The sequence below is a fragment of the Pelmatolapia mariae genome, linkage group LG10_11 (assembly GCF_036321145.2).
Source record: "Pelmatolapia mariae isolate MD_Pm_ZW linkage group LG10_11, Pm_UMD_F_2, whole genome shotgun sequence".
In the NCBI taxonomy this organism is placed as follows: Eukaryota; Metazoa; Chordata; class Actinopteri; order Cichliformes; family Cichlidae; genus Pelmatolapia; species Pelmatolapia mariae.
The window spans coordinates 37,397,618-37,419,968 of NC_086236.1; the positions used below are offsets into that span (position 1 = coordinate 37,397,618).

Sequence of the window (22,351 nt, forward strand, 5' to 3'; positions counted from 1 at the left end):
GTTTTGTAAATGTTTGATAGGCTGGATTAAACAGCCTAACTGACCATCGTTTGCCCACAAATGCCATAAACTTAAAGGTCAAACTTTGAACATATTGTGTCTAACTTTTCATAGTCCTTACTTTAGTTTGTTTAAAGCTTTACTGTAATGTTCCCTGTTAATGCCTATTCATTTTACCCTAACGACAGGACAAATAATACATTTCCCCTGTAAATAGTATCTTCAAATTTATGTCACTATTAATAGATTTTATTGTAAAATTTTTTATTATCATTTTTGCCTGTTGCTCCATCTTTTACTCTTCTACTGGATTTCTTGCCAGTATAAACACCAGTACAGTACATCGTGTCAATCAATGAAATCAGTGTAATGTCTGTGCTTGTCTGTGCAGGGGAGAGTTACGGTGTGGAAGTGTCTTGGATGGATTCAACGACAGATGAAGCTGATTTATGGCAGAGGATGTTACGCTCTGATAGTGAATGGGTGGAGGATGTTTTACCTCTGAGAATGCTGATGATGCCAAAGAGCATTTCAAAGTGACACTGTATAAAATGTATTGATTAATGTGTAGAAACTACACAGCACAGTATATACTTTTAGATGATCCACATATTATCCAATGGAAGCAACCAATAGTGTGTATGGAGTCATATATGATGATGATCACTGTATTCTAAACACTTACACAGTTGATATAAAAACTAGGTTTTGTTGTCCAAGTCACATGTTAAATTCATTATTTAATAAGAAATGCAGAAAGCAGAAATTATAATCTATGCTCTGACAGGAGTCACAGTAATTCATCAAATTCTCCATGTGATGTAAGCATCAATGAACTGTATAGTATGATCACTACAGCAAGCAATAAACAGAATGTTCATTTCACTTTTGGTTTGGTGGTGAAATAATGATTTTATTCATGACAGACAACGCTTGGAAATTTAGATTTCTGACCTCATAACTGGAGATAATAACTATTATCAAAACCATACACACTAACCCCAGAGGCAATGATTTCACTGAATCCTCAGTTTCCCCACATTTAGTTCTGTGTATTGCTGCGACAGATGTACTTCATCAGGATACTGCAGTAACAATTTGTATGTCCCCACTCACTAGTACAAGCCTTCCTGAACATTTTCCTTAGTGGTTATCTCTGGGAGGATGTGCAAATTATGAGTATAATGTATTGATAAACAGTGGCACTGTTGTTTAAAGGGAGGCTTCTGTAGACACAAGAATAGTCAGAGGTCAAAAAGTATTATTTAGCTCTTGAAGACAAAAATGAATACATTCCACATTGGATTTAGTATCCAAGGCAGTATTACAGTGGCACCTTGTTTTAAGTCTATTCTTTTAGATTCTGTGTTCACATTGGCCAGTTTCTCTCTAGTTGTAATGCCATCTTTCGTGACCATCAGATTTCACTGTTGAATTAGAACAATAAATCTGCCCAAACCAGACTATTTGCAACATTCCTCCAAGTGCAGTAATACAATGTTAAGACTAAATACAGACTACAACCACCTTGTTCTTGTTCAAGTACTTTTTTTAGCTGGTCGATTTTAGAATCGCTACTTTGAATGTTTCAGATTTCCAACAGTACATTTAATGCAGCAATTTCAACTGAAGGGCTCTGCTCTGCACAGGTTTAAAGCATTCTCACTGGTCAGTCCCGCCTGACACAATAAATCCCGTTCTATGATTGGTTGTCGCATCAGTTCAATCAAACCGGGGGGCTGCTAACCAGCGAACAGCCTCTGCGCTGCTAAGGTAAAGTTCCACAACTGCGTCAAGCTCAGTCGAGTTTCCTTCAAAGTAAAAGCACAATACTGCTCTTTTTTTCTTCTTATTTGAAAATACACACACACACAGAAGTATGATCCTTGAGCAATGTACAGTATATATATATATGCATACATATATACACATTCAGTGGTTTTGTTCGTGTTTTTCAAATATGTTTTACTACACTGACTGCTAATTCAGCCACTTTAATGTCACTCACAGCGGTCGCTTCTTCACAGAGGACTGACTCACTAACAGTCATTACGCCAGAGCGACTGCTGTGTTTGAAATAAGTATACATGTCGAGTTAAAATGTACGCTTAGAGAAGGCATTATTTTGAAAAGTACAAGCGGAAGTGGGCTTGTTTCTGGCACGTAAAACTGTAAGAGATGCTGTCAGGTGGGATGGAATAAAGGGATGTAGCACAGGGAGAACACAGCACTGTGTTTCCTCGGTCACCGTTTTGCAGGAAATGAACGCGGATCCCCCTGGAAGCCGTTTAGCGCCGTCGTCGGCAGGCAGGTCGCACCGTTGAAGCGGCATTTCATTTGGCGTCGCCGCTGGCTGCGATATAACGTGAATGCTAGGTAAGTAACGGGCACCGCGCATGTTTCCGTTTGTGTATGGCAGTAATGTGAGGAGGGAGCGGTGGATTTTTGTTTTTCTTAATTTCATAGATTGACCGCCTAATGGGGGACACAGACACGCATCCCACCATAAGTCAAAACCTCCGGGCATAAAACTCTGAGGTGACCACTGGGTATTAGCTGAGGAGAGCAGGAGAACTGCTGCAGCTGGGATCGCTTTTCCAGCTGGCATATTTTAAGTGTGCTTCACCCTTTACCCTGTTTTTGCTGGCAGGCTGTAGAGGAAACTTCAGGATGAAGGATGTGGAGCAGTTCTCCTGTCCGTGGATCTGTGGAGGACTGTCACACCACAGCGGCTGAGTGAGCAGACTATGTTAACCCAGGCCAGCCCCCAGACCTCAAGGCTCCACCGGACCAGCAGACACCGAACCAGCGTTTTTGTACACATTCGCCCGATTGTCCGGGCATCTTGGTTTGGTGTCTGCCTGTTTGCCCTGCTGTGTTATTTTGTCTGTACCAGGTTGTGTGGACCACCAGCGACCTAGCATGACAAAGCACTTCTGTGGCCTGCTAACTCTTCAGCCAAAGGATGTTTCTCTTAAGTATATCCAGACAGAAGTGCTAAGCGTCTTCATACATATAATGTTTTGAACTGCAGAATCACAACTGTTGTTGCATCTTACATCAAGGAGCACTGACTGACTGCACGCACTAAATAGATATGAATGAGAGGTTGCTGCAGGGGGACCTCTTCTGAGTTTATTGTGGATTTCTCATGAATTGTAAAGGGGACAGAGACACCTACAGTCACATGGCTGGATCATCAGTGGAATTAGTCCTTTCCTTATTTTGCTTGGATACCTCCTGAAAGGCTCCCCATTGTCCCTGGAATAAAAATAAAAAACAGCTGGTTTGAGTTGTCTCTGTTGAGGTTTACCAAAGCATTTCTGTTTTTGTGCCACTTTGAGAGAACTCTGTGATCATGCACTGAAGACAGAAGTGGAAGCCTTATTGAGAGTCAGGTTTACACCAAGTCGCCATGCCTATCAGAAAAAAAGGTGAGTTGTTATTATTACATGTCTATCCATCCATTTTCAGAGTGCAGTTATGTGACACATGTAATTCATGAGACTCTGTTGATACTACATCAAAGTGCATCTTATCTACACTACATTTTTCAGTAGTGTGCAGAGATTGACCGTGAGATCAAAACCACCTGCCTAGTATCAGGTAGTCCCTCGACTCAGACTGGACACGTTGCTTTGTTACTGCAGTAGAAAAGAGGAAGCAATAGAACGTTTTAATACATCGTCAAAAATATATTGATTGGAAAGCCTGGTGATATGAAAGTGAAACTGGACTTTAGTTCAGAAGAACTCGAGAAGTGAAAGTTATCAGGCCATATTTTTAAGGCAGACTATTTTTCTTTTCTTCTGACATTTCGGTCCACACTCCACACCAGTTGGTGGCAGTAATGCGCCATTTTGCTGTTTGCCAAACGCCAATAAACAATATAAAGAAGAAGGTAGTGGGCTGGGACTTTGGCTGTAGATTGTTTGGGTCCTGTGTGTGGTGGGGTCTGTCCTCTGTGGATCACATTTCACTACTTGAGGGTTTTTGTATTTACTGAGCAGTTTCCAGGGTGTACAGGTGAATTACGTTGCTGCCATTGTGAGGAGGGTGTGGGGAGGTTGGGCTGCCACAGTGTTTAGGTAAGTGCCAAGTGTCACAGTAACATCAGCATGAATAACAGAACTCAAGGTTTACCAGCTTTGCTGTATTGTAATGTTACTTGTTAGTGACAAATACAAATGACACAGATGCTTATTTTCATCAGTTTTATAAAACTGTGGATATACATGGTCCCCTTTAATAAGTCTCAGTTTTCTTAAAATATTTCACACATGCACAAGGCTCTGTTCTGGTCCCATCTTTAGCCAGAAGGGAGAATGAACACCATGAACTCACAACTGTAAGTTCATAGTGAGGGACCGTGGTTGGACTATAAAAGAAGGACAGAGGACATCGGTTCACACAAGGATAGCAGAGTGCTGCATGCTGCAGCTATCCAAAGATAACTCTTTTTATAAAGCCTCTTTTTACTTCTGACTGGGGGAGCTATCCTGCAGTTACAAGTAAAAGAGGGTTATAACAAAAATCTTGGTATTATAATCTTTTGCACTGTAGGAATTTGTGATAAAAGTGTTGTATCAAAGAATAACTGAAAACCATTTGGTGACAGCTCCCAATCTTAATTATCTGTATGTGATCTGTTTTTGTTTTGCTAGGAAATGATCAAAGGCTTCATATCAGTTATTAAATGATGCCACTGGGATCACAGTTATTTAATTTATTCTGAAAGAGAATTTAAGGCTCTATGAGAGTGTAATAAAACAAATAGATCATTTTATGGAAACTTTTAAACAGCTATTATCGACATGCACAAACCTTAAGTACCTTATACACAAAGGAAAGCAGAAGTTACCCCGGCCGAATCGTGTTCTGTTGCACCTGATGAAGTCTAAAGATGCAGCCTTCAAAGAAGTCTTTGAAATCTGGTCAGGTAACTAATCAGTAATGTCCAAAGGCTTTAGAAACAAAGTTACATCCAAGTTAAAGCCAAGTTTTTCCTCAATCATTAAAGAAGTGAAAGACGATCGGCGATCGTCTCTGGCAAGTTACAGAGAGATTATAGAGAGATGGAGTAAAACTTAATGGTGCAAACGTAAATGATAGTCTTACATTTGCACATTGTTTTAAATAATTATTTAATTGAGTGTGTTGTAGAATTGTGTGGACATTTGGGTGAATCGTTGTGACCTGGTGTTTGACAAAGATTTACTGTCTGTAGGCACAAATGAGAAAGTTTCATTTTAAACCACTGGTCAAATGATTACATTACTAAGAAATTCAAAGTCAGTTGGGGGCAGAGATGGGCAGTAATGTGTTACAAGTAACGTGTTACTGTAATCTGACTACTTTTTTCGAGTAACGAATATTGTAAGGGATTACTATTGCAAAAAGTAATTAGATTACTGTTACTTTCCCGTAAGCATACTGCGTTACTAAACTGTGATTTTGTTTGTGAGAGTGTCTCATGACAACGACGTACGAGCGTGCGACGTCCATGGCAGCAACAGACGTGTGCAGATCAACAATGGATAATATGGAGTGATGGAGAGAGTACGACCATGCTGCGTTTAAAGCGTGGAAGTAATCACATTACTTTGAGTTTGATTCTGTAAAAGTGACAAAAACACCAGCATCCGCTGTGCACTCTGCGTGGAAAGAAAACTTCTTTCTACAGCGAAAAATTAAACTTCAAATCTGAGCGAGCAGCGAGCACGCTGCCACGGGAAAGTGACGTTCACACAGAAATCCCCGGATCCTCCCACTGACATGACCGCTGTGGGCAAACCTCCACCCGCCCCACTCCTGCTAAACAGCTGACAATAGATTTAAGAGCTGCTGAGTCTTTGATTTTATTTATTTTTTGCTGAGTTTTACTTGCATCTATTTGAAAGAGTGTAAACACAAAACATTATGTTATTTTATATGCTGGAATATACAGGAAATAGGTTTCAATGTTAAAGAATTTCTTCAAGTCAAAGACAGTTGCATTAAAACTGATAAAAAAAAATTTAAAAAGAGGTTTTTTCATTTGGTTACATTGTATATGATGGATTATGCAGAAAAAATAGAATTGGGCTGAAAGGTCAGTTGCTTCATTACCTATTCAGGTTGTATATCATGTTTTTAAAAAGTAACTAATTACTTTTGAAAGTAATCAGCAAAGTAACAGGATTACTTTTTTGGAGAAGTAATCAGTAATTAGTAACTAATTACTTTTTTCAAGTAACTTGACAACACTGGTTGGGGGCTTGATTCTTGTCCTCTAAAATCATGTATTCATATTTCCCTTTGCTCTCAACAGTGCAGTTGTTACTCTCCATATGAAGGTGGTGATAAAGACAAAGTAGCCCATTACAGACCAATCTGAATATGACCTGTTGTCTCCAAATTATTGGAAAAAAGTCATTTAGCAGCAGCTGAAAACACGTCTGATAAAGGATGCTGTGTTTTATCCCAGTTTAGAGAAAACCCTCGAGCTGGACGTGTTTGTAGGGGCTATGAAGGCTAACCTGTATAAATGAGGTGCAGTGTTTCTGCGTTTGACACAGTAAATACAGAAATGCTTTTACACTCTCAGTTTTCTACAAGTGTTTTAAATGGGATAAAATCATATTTAGGAAATAAGTTATCACAAGGTGTCTGTGGCACAACGATGGATCCTGGTGTCCCTCTGTTATTCAGTTTGTATATTAATGACTGTAACAATATACTTTATACTGTTTTCTCGTACACTTGTAAATGATCACGAGGTAAACAGTGTTGCTGTGTTCAATGTGTAGGTATCATTTTAGATTCCACATTGAAGCATGTGAAAAATACTAGTAGCATACACAATATAGTTACCTTTCAACTAGGGATGGGACTCAAGAACCAGTTCTTGTAGAGAACTGGTTCCCAGTAGTTGAATTCCTTGGAATTGTTAGTCTGCTTGCCCATCGATTCTGCTGGAGGAGGAAAAAAATGGAGCAATCTACAGTGTGGACATTACTTTTATTTTTATTGCACAAAAGGACAAGAGTGCAATGTTAAAGTGCTAACTGTGTCCAGGACAGGAAAAACTGCATTATACTGCTAACACAACTTTGGCTCTTTGCAAGCTTCTGCACAGACAGCATGGTAATGCTAAGCAGCGATGTGAAAGCTCAGTGAATCCAGGGCCCGGCAGCCAGATCCTGAAATTCAACAGGTAACAAAAGCAGTGATGAGCAGTCAGGCTGAAACCTCCATTTTCATCTGTTCATGTTTCTAAAGTAAATTCAGTGTAGCAATTGCTGGTTTTCATCTTTGCATTTTGTTGCTAAATACTAAGAGAAACATCATATTTATGTCCTCATTATGATAGACGTGTGTTAGTGTCTGGGACTGTAGGCTGAGGTTTTTATATTTAAATAGTAATTATGAGATTATTGTGTGTTTCAGTTCCTTTTATGGAGAAATGTGAAAATAATGCAACTAGTAACAAATTAAGTAACATGAGTGTTACTTAACATGAACATTAGTATTCTGTATAATATGTGTAATACATTTTTCTGAATAATGACCCCAACACTGGGGTCACTCATCTGTTTAGAATTGCATACACTTGATCTGACTTAAGCCATTTTTACCTTGCTCAGTTTTTATATTTGTTTTTATACTTTTATGACTGTTTATGTCTAAATTTTATCTTACCATGTTTGCTATATATACATTTTTCTTATGTTTTTATGGTATTCTTTACGTGTTACTGTAAGGTGACCTTGAGGGTCTGAAAGGCGCCTATAAATAAAATGTATTATTATTATTATTATTATTAACACTGATCACAACAAAGGGGCGACTTACCTCCAACACGTACAAACATTTCACCGCGCAGTATTGCAGTTAATTTGCATGAATGTCTTTGATATGCTGCTTAGCAATGGTGGTGCCAGTGATAACCCAATCAGGATAAGAGAATCGATAAGGAATAGAATGTATAAGTGATACTGATAATGGAATTGAAATCACTAAATTCTTATCAGTTCCCATCCCTACTTTCAACAATTTGATGATGGCCAACATTCCCCTTCAGGATTTTCTAGTAAAGAGCAAAATTCATGGATCCATCAGTTATAGAAAGTTGTCTGAGCTCTAAGCGGTAATCAGTCCAAAGCTGCCACAGTACCACCACCATGTTTGACTGTTGTATGATCTTTATGGTATGATATTTTTATTTTGAATTTTGTTTTGTGAGTCCACAGAATACTTTCCCAGAAACGTTGAGGATCATCAATATGTTTTTTAGCAAAAGTGAGACAAGCCATCATATTTGTTTTGTTGAGCAGTGGTTTTCATCTTTTGTCGAACTCTGCAGGCCATTTTTGCCCAGTCTCTTTCTTATTGTTGATTAATGAGCTTAGGCAAGTGAGGATGAGTCACTAATGCCCTCTTGGAGTAATTTTGACACGTCAGCCACTCCTGGGAAGGTTCACCACTGTTCCAAGATTTCCCCATTTGTGGATAATGGCTCTCAAAGTAAATCACTGGAGTCCTAACGTCTTAGCAATGGCCTTGTAACTGTTTCCAGACTGATTGGTTTCAATTACTTTGTTACTCATCTGTTCTTGAGATCTTTTAACCTACTTCACTTTGTCAGATAGGTTATATTTAAACTCAGTCTTCCAAAAAATGTGGAATTTCTGCATTTTCTGGGGTCATCTTTGTCTAATATTAAACTTTGAGGATCTAAACCATTTAGGTGTGACAAATATGGAAAAAATAAGAAATCAGGAAAGGGATAAATACTTTTAGGAGCAGCATATGTCATTTAGTAGTATTTCATAAAACTCAGTAATTTCACCTACATTAATGTTAAATACAATGAGGAACTCTACAAAGAATGTTGTCTTTGTAGGTTCTCAGTCATCCAGGTCATGGTAGTCTAAAGATCTTGGAAAGAAAAGTGTCTGGACTTCTTTAAGTTTTCCTTGACCTCTCATCCAAGAAGCTTCTTCAGTTCTAAGACCAACTGGTGGAGAGTCCCACTTTATAAGCCCTAGTGGGAGTTTTTAGATTACAAAGAACGTTAGTGCACAGATACAAAAGGGTAACGAAAGAGGTATTTAGTTTTTACTGCAATGCAACGCGGAACCGAAGAAATAGTATAAATTGTCTGCGTGTTAGGCTGTCGCTTAAAATTTTTCTGTTTTCTTGGTGCTCCATCTTCTTGCCTAACATCTGAATAAGACATTTGAGATCTCTTTTATACGCTGACACACAAATGAAGTGTTCTTCTAATTGAGTTTGAAAAGGTGTAACTTGAGAGAGATTAATTTGTACTTAATGTGTTGCATATTGAAGGCCAGTGTTTCTAAGTGGACAAATTGTGTTAAACAGTACAATTTGTGTTCAGAGAGTCACAAAATTGTCAACTAGAATTTTATTTGAATGAAACCAGTAGACCTCTGCTCACAGGTTCTGTTTAGGGTCATGAGCTCTAAACTCCTTGAGCTTCATATTTTCAGAATTGTCCACATAAGCTTTCCTCCATGCATAAACAACTATCTATGCATCTGCCTTCTGATGTGGAACAAGCCTCCACCCCATACACCACCTTTGAGATTAACTGAAACACAGATTGTTCAAACATCAGTGCTGCGCTTCTCTCTGCTCTTGTACCAGGAGGGAGCACACCATGCAGCCAGATTCAGTATGTAATGGAAAAAAAGATAGATGTTTACATATGGCTTGAAATCTATTGTATGCCATATATACCATGCATCACTGTCAATCCCTTTTATTATCTTATACAACTTTGCCACAAGATATTAACTGTCTTCATGCATGCTCAATCATCCAGGTAAGTAAATCCCAAAAGGTTGATTCTGTTCATCTGGACGTTTTCAGTGAGAGAAACATGTCGTCACTCATCCAGGTGACTTCTTCAGTCTCAACTAACTGCAGGTTTCCAACCTTACAAACAGGACATTGCACAAAGACTGAAACTAGCACCACTGAATGAACTGTGATCGATCACTGTGATTGATCATTAATATGTAAATTATGACCATTGATCAACAACCACTGATCAATGGCCATGAGTCCCATTCACAGAGAGTTGGGGAATGGCTGCAATCACAGCATTGTAAGATGGTGAAAGATGTACCCTTAGGCCCCCTCCTCGATTCAGAGATGGTCTTTCCCTTTTCACGTAAATGGCCTCCTTGACTCCGTGCTCAAACCAGCGTTCTTCCCTGTCCATGATGTGTACATCCTCATCATTGAAAGAGTGTCCACTGGCCTGTAGGTGTAAATAGACTGCAGAGTCCTGGCCTGACGAGGTAGCTCTTCTGTGTTGTGCCATCCTCTCAGCCAGAGGTTGTTTGGTTTCCCCGATGTATAAATCCTGGCAATCCTCCTGCACTTAACAGCGTACACCATGTTACTCTGTTTGTGTCGGGGGACCCGATCCTTGGGGTGGACCAGTTTTTGGCGCAGCGTGTTTTGGGGTTTAAAAGCCACGGGGACCCGGTGTTTAGAAAAAATGCGTCTCAACTGCTCCGATACTCCTGACACATATGGGATCACTACAGGTTTTCACTTAGGCAGCGGTTGTCCTTCTCTCCTGGATCAGCTGGAGCTTTCTTTAGGCGCCTTCCCAGCTTTGACAAAAGTCCAGCTGGGATAACCACATTTACTCAGGGCCTTCTTGATGTGCTGTTCTTCTGCCTCCCTGGCCGCTGTGTCTGTGGGGATGGTGTTTGCTCTGTGTTGTAGCGTCCTGATGACACCCAGTTTGTGCTCCAGTGGATGATGAGAGTCAAACCTTAAATACTGATCCGTATGCGTAGGTTTATGGTACACGTCAGCTTTTAGATGTCCCCCATTACTGATGGAAATCTCACAGTCTAAGAAGGCTAACCTGCCACTTTTCATATCCTCCCTGGTGAATTTGATGTGTCGGTCCAGCGAGTTAATGTGTAATAGTACTGACCCTTGTATATGAAATATGTGGAATGAAGACACAGTTCCCAGAGAAAACACACTTGGTTGGTGCTGAGAGTGGTCCTGTTGCTGAGGTTGGGGTCATCCTGTAATCTCTTATGAACTACTTCCACTGCTTCAGTGACTGGAACACAATTGAAGAGAGATGTAACAAAGTACGAGACCATCATCTGCGTCCATACTGACATCTCTCACTTCTCAACTAAATTCAAGCTGCCTACCAACGGGTCATGATAGTCCTTCTGGTTTAGCAAACCTACCCTTGTCTGCCTGAAGGATGATAATGTTGCTGTCATTAATAAGTGATGTGAGTACCTTCCTCTCCTCCATGCTGATGTTGGATGCTGGTGGCCTTGCATTGCTGAGACAGGCCGAAACTTTCAACGTCTGCAATGTTGTTGTTTCAAATCGCTTTTTTCTGAGGCTGTGATCAGTTCCACTAGCAGGATTTGTCTAGGCGTCACAGCAAAGTTCAACACTTTTGCAAGGATGTTTTTCTCTGCTTAGATGACAAATTTTTCACCCACTTGTCCCCATCCTCGGTGTGGCATCCTCTCTTCAGTCGGCTAGTTTCAGTCAGTATGCAAAGGTAGTGGGGAAACCTGCAGTCAGCTGAGACTGAAGAAGTCACTTGAATGAGTGACAAAACGTTTCTCCCACTGAAAATGCTACGTCCAGATGAAGAGAATCAACCTTTTTGCACAAGATATTAAATATTACCAGATCAATGTATATATTTTACATAAATTATCCATGAGAAAAATAAACCAAGGAAACCCCAGAGCCTTTTTTCCTCTGTGCTCTGCAGACACAGCTCGAGCCCTTGCACTTTTGGAGGAATACTGCACTAACCTGAGGAAACCGGAGGAGCAGCAGCTCAAAACTGCCATTCAAAGAGTGATGGGGATTTTCAAAAGCAACCTGTTTGAAGCTCTTCTTGGTAAGTCACACAGCCACAGTGTATCAAGCAGACAGCATTTGCTTTAAGTTCATACTGTGGTGATTTTCAAAACAAAAGTTTTTGTAAATACATAGATCACTGTGTTAGTGACCTTGTTCTTGTTCATGAAACACTGCACTGGTGGGTGAAGAGTGAATGCAAGAAGAGTAGCGTGACAAAATACATTCGGAGGGCTGGTTTGCAACATGAATGACCGTTACAGTTTCCAGATTGTTGCTGGGGTCAAGCTAAAACAAAAAAGTTCTCCTCAGATACATTTTTATTAATAGTTCTTATCACACTGATTTGTTTTCAAGGGGTCACCTTTCTCATAAGTTTGACTTTAATTACTAACTTGCTGTGATGCTGTTGAAATACGGTGCAAAGTCATGATCACAGCTTTGATTGGCAAATCCAGTCAGGGAGAAACTTGTGTGTCTCTGTTTGGGAATGGTGGACAGAGTAGGGGTGCTGCAAGATCGTCCAATATTTTCCAAAACCACAACTGACTGCTTCAAACTGACAGCATCATTACAAGGTTTTATTAGTGTGTGTGCAATTGTTACACATTCGTTACTGCTAACATCTAAAGATATAGCCAAACACATCTTATAAATTCCTTTAATGGTGAGAAAGATGTAGACATTACAAGCACAGATCAGTGGTCATTGATCAATGGTTGCTCATCATCATAATAATTTGCATATTAATGATCAGAAAACTGACCTCACAGCCCATTGTTCGCCAGTGGTGCTAGTTGTAATGATTATGCAAATGTACTGTGAGACTGGGGAAACCTGCAGTCAGCTGAGACCAAAGAAGTCACCTGAAACGTTTCTCCCACTGAAACGTCCAGATGAACAGAATCAACCTTTGGGGATTTCCTTACCTGGATGATAGAGCATCCATCAAGACATTGCAATCACAGAGTTCTGCTATGGAATAAATCCCTCCTGAAATAGATTTAATCATCTTACAAAGCATTAGGTGCTATCTAATCTGGCCTGTGGCATAGTCACTCTGGCTAAACCCCCTCAGTGCAGAGTGGACTCATGTCTAGATTCAACCCCTTCATCATCCCTGCCTCTCTCTGGAGTCGTTCCTCTGAGCAGCTGAACGACTCTGATCCAAATGTTACTGTATTTTTTGGTTAGTATTAATGGCATATTTTAGCAGGTTTGTTAGCAGGAGAGTTTCCTCTCAGATTTGTAGATATGCTGTTGGATGTGGTTGTGCCATGAGGTATTTATTCTTTAAAAACACAGAAGTACAGATGAGCTTGCCAGCTGCACATAAAGCAAACACACCTCCCTGTAACCCAAGGAACGATGCCACCAGTTGTCTCAGTCTGCTGACAGCGAGGTTGATGACCACAGCATCGCAAAATTCCTTTTGTCCTTTTTATATGTTTGTTGTGGTCAAATTAATATTAAAATGCTGAAACAAAATAATACCCTGAATATGGGATAAATAAGGTATTTGTTTTCTTTTCTGCTTTAGAAAGCTAAATGAACCTTGTATTAAGGCCATCATCTTTACCATCTACTCTCTACTATACTTAATGAATAGCAAGCACCATTTGTTGTTAGAAAGCAACAAGAACAATACAGCGGTCCCTCGTTTATCGTGGGAGTTACGTTCTAAAAATAACCCGCGATAGGTGAAATTTGAGAAGTAGCCAACTTTATTTTTTACAATTTTTATAGATGTTTTAAGGCTGTAAAACCCCTCACTACACACTTTATACACTTTTCTCAGACAGGCACAAACATTTTCAGACTTTTCTCTCTTGTTTAAACTCTCAAAGTTCAAACCTTCGTAGAAAAATAAGTCCAGTATTATAGAATGAAACCAAAGATCAAACCCTGTTTTCAGGTCCAGAACATGAGAATAGAGCAGCTGCCAGAGAATTCAACATTAATGAATCAATGGTACGGAAGTAGAGGAAGCAAGAAGAATGAGTTGAGTAAAGTTAGACTTATCTGACTGTTTTGTTTCGCCTAATGTGCCTTATAATCCGTAAAATATTGTAACTGCTACCAGAAGTCCAACTGTTTGTGCGATGGTTGGCATCTTCCTCTGCCTTTGGGTGCTAGCACAGGAGCCTTCGATGGTGCAAAACGTTTCATCGACATTGTTGTGTTTGTTGGGGAGAAAACTTACAAACATACAGTGCAGCACTTCAGAGTCACACTGCTAGCGATCGAAGATTTATGTAAATTTGTAAGCTGAACACATTCTGTACTGTACAGGAGACACAGCACAGGATTAACCAATCAGGACACAGAACAAAATGCGCTGTAAAAAAAAAAAAAAAATTGCACAAAAAAAATTGCACAAAAAAAATCTGCGAAACAGCAAGGCTGCAAAAGGTGAACCGCGTTATAGCGAGGGACCACTGTAATTACCTTCATCCAGGAGGTGGTGTTTTTGCGTGAGTGCGTGTGTGTGTCATTCTGTGTGTCTTTGAGCATGATAAACTGAAAGTGTTTCAATGAATTCTGTTAATATTCTGTAAGGGTGTAGAGTGGGATTGTGTTCATGTGTTCAAGTACATAGAAATTTAGCTTACATCCACCATGATGTTCAAGGTCAACTTACATGTGCAGCGTGTATTGTCAACATATAGAAAGCACCATATAAAGATATAAAATATCATGTCACATTTGACCTTTGACCTCTCCTTACAGGTCAGTAGATTGATCTAAATGTCAAAGTGCTTGTTTCTTACTGTCATTGTTTATATTGACAGATATAAACAATGACAGTTTATATCTGAAAGAAAAGTGTAAACTTCATCCTACTCCTTTTCGAGCACACACATTCTGTAGACAGAGATATATACATGAAAACTTGATGATTTTTAAGTTTTGTTTTTTGTTTTTTTCTCTTGTTATTTCAATTATATTTGCATGTTCGAAAATTTTTTTTATCTCTCTATATTGGAAATGATACGTGTGGATTCTAAATACCAGTTTACTTTGGACACTGGACCTCAAATAAAGTCAAAATTTCATAAACTGTCTTTTATTTTTAAAACTATGCTTGTGAGTATAGTTGTATTAGCAACATTTAGGAAATGATACTGTAAATATAACATTGCAGTTTACATCCAGATATGTTGTGGAGGTAAGCATGGATGACACAGAGCTCTCAGTTCTCACTCCTTCTTTATTCCTCTCCAACAACAACTACACATATCGCGCCACAAAACACAGGAACACACTTCCTACACACTGGGTGTGAGTGGAGCCCTCTAGTGGTCCACCACACATGCCCCCCCGAACACCCAGCAGAACTAGTCCAGGACCCAGGGTTTAAGCAAACGGCCAGAATGGCTGAACCGGGGGGGTGGGGAACTGACAGAGGGAAACCCAGCCCGGGAGCAAGGCTGGCACTGGCGGTCAGAAAGAGCTGCAGACGACTCGGACTCCGTTGATTGTGGGTCGCTCCTGGGGGGAAAAACAGAATCCATGAGCCCGGTGGCAGGTGGGCGGCCGCGGCGAGGGGCCTGGGCCGGGACCACCTGATCCTCTTGCATAACATGTGCAGGCTTAAGTCTGTCAACAGAGACAACCTCCTGCCGACCGCCAAAGTCCAAAATGAAATGTTTTTCGCCTGGTTTAAGAACCCTGTATGGCCCGTCATATAGTGGACGCAGCGGAGTCCTATGGGCATCGTGCCTGACGAAAACGAGCAGAGTCCAATGACCTCGGAACAAAAGTGTCAGGCAGTCAGTGGTGCACAGGACCAGGAAAAGGAAATGAGTCTCTCGGGGGGCGAAAAGGCAACAGAGAAGGATCGAAACACGGGGGGGGGGGGGGCTCTCAGGTAAGAATTCCCGGAGGGGCTGGCCGAGGACCAGTTCAGCTGGGGAAACCCCGAGGTCTTCTTTAACCGCGCTACGCAATCCCAGCAAAACCCACGGAAGACGGTCGACCCAGTCGCTACCCGTTAAGGAAGCCTGGAGCGCGGCCTTAAGTGACCGGTGAAACCGCTCGCACATCCCGTTAGCTTGCGGGTGGTATGCTGTGGTGCGGTGGACCTTGACCCCCAGGCCGTCAGCCATAGCAGACCAAAGCTCAGAAACAAACTGGGGGCCCCTGTCCGAGGTAATGTCAGCAGGGGGACCGAAACGCGAAACCCACGTTGACAAAAATGCTCTGGCCACCGTCACCGCTGTCGTGGACGCCAGGGGTACCGCCTCCGGCCACCTGGTTGTGCGGTCCACCACAGTCAAAAGGTGCGTGAAACCCTGTGACTGCGGCAAGGGACCAACCAGGTCCACATGAACGTGATCGAAACGCCTACCGGGGACACGGAAAGGTTCGAGGGGTGCCTGCGTGTGCCGGTGGATTTTCGAGCATTGGCATGGGATACAAGCTGCCGCCCATTCTTTCACCGTTTTGCAAAGGCCCGGCCAAATGAACCTGGCGCTGACCAGCTTGACCGAGGCCCGGACGCCGGGATGAGAGAGGGCATGCACCGAGTCAAAGACACGACGACGCCACGAAAGGGGAACCACCGGGCGGGGGCGGCCGGTGGAAACGTCGCAAAGCAGGTGCGGACCGCCGTCCCACACCGGGGTGTCCTCCAGCATGAGGCCCGTTTTCGTTGACTGAAGAGCAAGGACGTCCGGGTCAGCACGTTGCTCGGCAGCCATGGCAGCGTAGTCGACGCCGACATACACTGGAGAAACCAACACGCGTGAGAGACAGTCAGCGACGTGATTGGACTTACCAGCCACATGCTGAATGTCTGTGGTAAACTCTGAAATGGCCGCCAACTGGCGCTGCTGGCGTGCGCTCCATGGGTCAGAGACCTTGGACATCGCAAACGTCAAAGGTTTGTGGTCAACGTACGCAGTAAAGTTGCGACCCTTGAGGAAAAAATGAAAATGTCGTGTCGCGAGGTGCAGGGCCAGCAACTCCCTGTCAAAAACACTGTACTTGCGTTCGGTATCCCGGAGCGTACGACTGAAAAAGGCAAGCGGTTGCCAGAGACCTGAAACCCGCTGTTCCAACACCGCACCCACCGCCACGTCGGACGCGTCGGTGGTCAACGCGATCTCCGCCGACGGAAACGGGTGGGCCAGCAGGGCGGCATCAGCCAGCGCAGACTTGGCTGCGGAAAACGCCTGGACGCGTTCCGGCAGCCAGTCAACAGGATCTTTGGCCGTTTTACCTTTTAAGGCAGCATAGAGCGGCTGTAGCAGGTGGGCAGCTCTGGGGAGAAAGCGGTTGTAAAAATTTATCATCCCCAAGAACTCCTGCAACGCTTTAACCGACGTGGGACGCGGAAAAGCCGAAACGGCCTGGACTCTGTCGGGCAACGGAACCACACCTTCAGCGGAAATGCAGTGCCCGAGGAAATCCAGAACAGGCAACCCAAACTGGCACTTGGAAGGGTTGATGATCAGGCCGTGCGCTGCCAGACGCTGGAAAACCTGGCGCAGATGGGACTCGTGCTGGCTCGCTGAGCAGCTGGCCACCAATATATCGTCCAGGTAAACAAAAACGAATGGCAGCCCGCGCACGGGAACCTGGTGATACTCCCGCACCAAGTCAATTTTAGAAAAAATCGAGGTTCCGGCGAGATTGGCCGAAAAATCCTGAATGTGGGGGGTGGGGTAACGGTCATTCTCCGTGGCATTATTTAAACGGCGGAAATCTCCGCATGGCCGCCACCGACCGTCCGATTTGGGCACCATGTGAAGCGGAGAGGCCATGCACTGTTCGAACGCTGTACAATGCCAAGGCGCTCCATGGCTGCAGACTCTTCCCGAGCGACGGACAGTTTCGCGGGGTCGAGGCGGCGCGCACGCGCGAACACCGGGGGCCCGACCGTGGGAATATAATGTTCAACTCCGTGCTTCGTTACCGTGCTAGAGAAATTAGGGACAGACAGCGATGGAAACTCTAAAAGCAAACGCTGAAAAGCATCCCCGGAGGTCACTACATTAGCCCGAATCAGGGGCTCGGCGGCCCGAGTAAAACAGGGTAGCGAAGAAAACGAGAGAGCATCAATTAAACGTCTGTTAGCAACATCGACAAGCAGTCCATGAGCACACAGAAAATCAGCACCTAAAATAGGTACAGAGCTAGCGGCAACAACAAAGTTCCACTGGAAATCCCGGCCATGAAAACAAATAGTCACGAACCTTTCCCCAAACGTTGTGATGGGAGAGCCATTAGCTGCAATGAGCTGCGGCCCACAGTTCGCTGCTAGTCCGTCGGCAGCGGTAGGGGGAAGGAGGCTCTTCTGGGAGCCGGAGTCCACGAGAAAACGTCTCCCGGAGCGCGAGTCCTCTATGAAGAGCAGCCTTTCTGTATTGCCAGCGGTCGCGGCTGCTACAGCGCGCTGGCGGGTCCGTTTCCCTGAGCCGTGAAAGCGCAAGGCGGCAGGCAGCGACGCGCTCTGTCGCCAAAACGCTGATGGTAGAAACAGATGCTATTTCTGCGGTGCCGGCGAGTAGCAATCCCTGCCGTCAGCAAAGGGGTGGATGCTCCGGGGGAGGCAGGTGGAGGCGTGGAAGGTGCCGCCGGCGGGTCCGTAGCCAGGGCGTGAACGTCGAAAGTGCGGCTAGCCAGGAGAATGCAATCCGCTTCTTCAGCCAGGGAGTGATAATCCTTCGCAGGGAGAAGCGGGGAGTTGGCGAGGACAGCTCTCACGGCAGCCGGTAGTTGGCGGAGGAAGAGGTGGGTGAAGAGGAATCCCCCGTCATCCGGCCCGAGCAACGACAGCATGTTCTCCATGAGCTCGAGAGCAGTACCGCCACCCAAGCCTGACAGGTTGAGGAGCTTTTCGGTCCGTTCAGCGTCGGAGAGGGCATAGCGCCGAAGAGGCAGCTCTTTAAGGGTGGCGTATTTCCCTTGGGAGGGTGGGTCCCGGAGGAGCGTCATTGCGCGACAGGTGGCCAGCGGGTTGAGCGAGGCCACCACATGGTGATACTTCGTGTCGTCAACCGAGGTGCCGCGAAGGGCGAACTGAGCCTCCACGTGTACGAACCATGACGGGGGGTCATGGAGCCAAAAGTCCGGCAGTTTCAGCGCCACAGCAAACGTAGCTGCAACAGGAGGCGGAGGACCGGCGGCCGCTGATGCATCCATAGCAGAGTCTGTGTTATCTTCAGCCCGTAGCATGCTCGAGTCAGGGGTCACCAATGTGGAGGTAAGCATGGACGACACAGAGCTCTCAGTTCTCACTCCTTCTTTATTCCTCTCCAACAACAACTACACATATCGCGCCACAAAACACAGGAACACACTTCCTACACACTGGGTGTGAGTGGAGCCCTCTAGTGGTCCACCACAATGTCACATTTGACCTCTGATCTCACGTTTACATTTGGCTTTCTTTCAGTTTGACCTCAAAATGCATTATTAAATAAAGTATAGACCAATTTGAAAGTGATGTCATAGTTATTTCACTGAACACTGAAAAAAAGGTGCATAACTTGAGTAATACTCAGAATAAGGAAGCGTCGTGTCTAATTTCTTTGAAGGAAGTACCAGAGAAATATCTGTTGTTGGTAAATGGACTGATTCTTATATTTTCTGCTCTCCCAGAGTAGAAATCATTTGTTCTGAAACACGCTGTTGGGGAATCACATCATATTTGTAACCAGTTTATGAAAGAGTTTCCAAAACCAAATTAATAAAATCAATAAAAGTTTCCAGTTAACTCTGTCAAATGGTTTTTCTGCATCTAGAAACAATATTGTGGTTTCAGTGTTTTTACTGCATGAACAGTCTATCAAATTAAGTAATCTACGTGTATTTGTTGATGAGTGCCTACCTTTTATGAAGCCAGTTTGGTCAGGATGAATTATGAGGGGGGTTCTCTTCTCTGATCTCAGAGCTTTGCAGATTATTTTAAGGTCTACATTAATAAGGGAGACTGGACGATAGCTGGTAGTAAACACAGGGTCTCTGCCTGGTATTAGCAGGAGACTAATGTTGGCAGAATTCATGTTTGGTGGAAGTCTGTCATTTTCCTTGATTTCCTGCAGCACTGTGAATTCTGAATTGTCCAGAATTCTGCTGGAAATCCGTCTGGACCTGGAGCCTTATTATTGGTCAAACTTATCAGGGCTTCCTGGAGTTCACCTGGTGTCAGTGGTGAGTCCAGTGCCATTGCCTGACTGTCTAGTAAATTTTGGAAGAGTTATGTTGTCAAGAAACTGATCAACTTTGTTTTTTGATGGGTTTTGTAAAAGTCCCTGAAAGTGTTGTCTATCCTTTCAGGATCATAGACGGTGTTCCCAGATAAATCTTCAACAGCACATATAGTTGATATTTTTAACTGGGTAGCTAGAAATTGGCCTGATTTGTTACCGTGTTCAAAATTTTGCAAGTGAAGTCTTTGTACTAAGAATGTTTTATGTTTTTTTAATTAATAATTTAGTTTAATTGTAGTTTTGCGTTACCTATTTTTCTCAGCATTTCTTGTTCCTGGGAGGACACATTGGCTTCTTCTAGGGATTTATTGCTTTCTTCTAATTCCTGAACATGTTTGTTTTCTTCTTACTTTTTATGTGGTGAGAATGAAATTATTTTAGCTCTCATCACAGCTTTCCTGCTTCCCAGAGAACAGATGCTGATGTTCCAGGCAGGTCATTATAGTCTAAATATGAAGCCCACTCTTTTTAGTTTTCAATAAAATCTTCATCTTTAAACAATGATGTATTAAATCTCCAGCTTTTACTTGTCCGAAGACCTTCTTATTTATTAGAATCAAAGATACGGGGCGAATCTCAGAGTCTGAAATGTCTCTCAGCAGTAAGCTGCTGACTAGGAAATAATCCAGCTGAGTGGTGGACATGTGGTTCAAGGTTCAAGGTTCTTTATTCATCACATACATAGTTATACAAGTATAACACACAGTGAAATATAACCTGACACGCTCCTCGACTTGTGCAAAAAAGGGGGGGAGAACATTATATATAACATAATCATTAGGTGAATGTGCAGTAGTAGCATGTAAGCAGCAAGCAGGTGAATTCTGTACATTAAGTGAATTAAATAAGAATAGACAATCTGAACATTTTACAAAATAGACAATATGAACATATTTAAAATTAAAGGAATTTGAAATGTACATTGTGCCGGTGGGTTTAGAGTGTCTAGAAGAGAGTCCTGTCTCAGTCACTTATGGATGATGTGAGAGGGCGGATGGGTGTGTGTGTGTGTGTGTGTGTGTGTGTGGGAGGGGGGGGGGGGGGGTTGGTTTAGGGCCCGGATAGCTTGGGGGATAGAAGCTCCTCTTGAGTCTCTCTGTCCTTGCCCGGATGATGCGGAACCTTCTACCGGATTGCAGAAGTTGGAACAGTTTGTTGCCAGGATGGGACGGGTCCTTCAGTATCTGTACTGCTCTAGTCCGGCATCACCTGGTGTAGGTGTCCTGAAGCGGGGGGAGAGCAATCCTGCAGCAGCGTTCTGCTGTATGGATCACTCTCTGAAGAGCTTTTTGGTCCTTAACACAGCTGTTCCCAAACCAGGATGTGATGTTCTGTGTGAGGATGCTCTTCACAGCGCCTGTATAGAAAATCCTGAGGATCTTTGGAGAGACCCTGAACTTCCTCAGTTGTCGTAGGTGGTACAGGCGCTGCCTAGCCTTTTTGGTCTGGACCTGAATGTGGGCAGACCACGTCAGGTCTGAGGAGATGTGGACACCAAGATACTTGAAGGACTGCACCCTCTCCACTGGAGCTCCATCAATGATAATGGGCTTGTAGTCTCTGTGCTGACTCCTTCTGAGGTCCACCACCAGCTCCTTGGTCTTGCTGACGTTCAGCTGGAGGTGGTTGTCCTGGCACCATGATGCCAGATTCTTCACTTCATCCATGTAGGCCGCCTCATCATTGTTGGAGATGGCGCCCAACACCACTGTGTCGTCAGCAAACTTCACAATGGTGTTGGAGCCGTGGGTGGCCCCACAGTCTGAAGTGTAGAGGGAGTAGAGCAGTGGTGAAAGGACACATCCCTGTGGTGCTCCTGTGTTGATGGTGATGCTGTTAGAGACGGGTCTACCCACCCTCACCACCTGAGTTCTGCCAGTGAGGAAGTCCAACACCCATGCACACAGATGGCTGTTGAGTCGAAATGTGAGAAGAAAGTATATTCCCTAGAGCTAGTGTGAAGAGAGTCCATAATTGCTCATTCACTGTTTAACTGTATTTGTGAACTGCAGTTAGTTAGGTTCATCTTTAGCTGAGGCAGGTCTGTGAGTCTCTTGTAATAAAACCACATCTGTCTTTTTTAAGCTGGTTACATTTCCATAACCTCTTCTCTCTGGAGCCAGCTCCATGCACATTCCATGGGATAAACCTTAATGTGCCCATAGTTGTGTGTGTGTGTGTGTGCGTGTGTGTGCGTAACTAATGTTGCACACTGCGTGTGACGCGCAAATGAATGAGAAAAAACATGTCCACTGGGT

At 43.4% G+C, this 22,351-nt stretch overlaps 2 protein-coding genes across 13 annotated transcripts in view; both read left to right on the forward strand.

Moving 5' to 3' along the window:
* Window positions 1-842, forward strand: part of LOC134636997 (synaptotagmin-like protein 2) — a 33,748-nt gene extending 32,906 nt beyond the window's left edge. The window contains exon 16 of the mRNA XM_063487304.1: window positions 392-842. Coding sequence (XP_063343374.1) covers window positions 392-540 — 149 coding nt within the window. The 3' untranslated portion in view covers window positions 541-842. The remainder of the gene's footprint in view (window positions 1-391) is intronic.
* A 1,312-nt stretch (window positions 843-2,154) lies between these two features.
* The window catches only part of dlg2 (discs, large homolog 2 (Drosophila)), a 178,250-nt gene continuing 158,053 nt past the window's right edge, over window positions 2,155-22,351 (forward strand). For 4 of the 12 annotated variants that reach the window (XM_063488391.1, XM_063488394.1, XM_063488392.1 and 1 more), the window contains exons 1-3: window positions 2,163-2,376; window positions 2,651-3,434; window positions 11,783-11,914. In XM_063488391.1, coding sequence (XP_063344461.1) covers window positions 3,416-3,434; window positions 11,783-11,914 — 151 coding nt within the window. In that variant the 5' untranslated portion in view covers window positions 2,163-2,376; window positions 2,651-3,415. Of the gene's footprint in view, window positions 2,377-2,650; window positions 3,435-11,782; window positions 11,915-22,351 lie in introns of those variants that run through there. The other 8 variants (XM_063488403.1, XM_063488396.1, XM_063488393.1 and 5 more) reach the window with 8 other exon arrangements.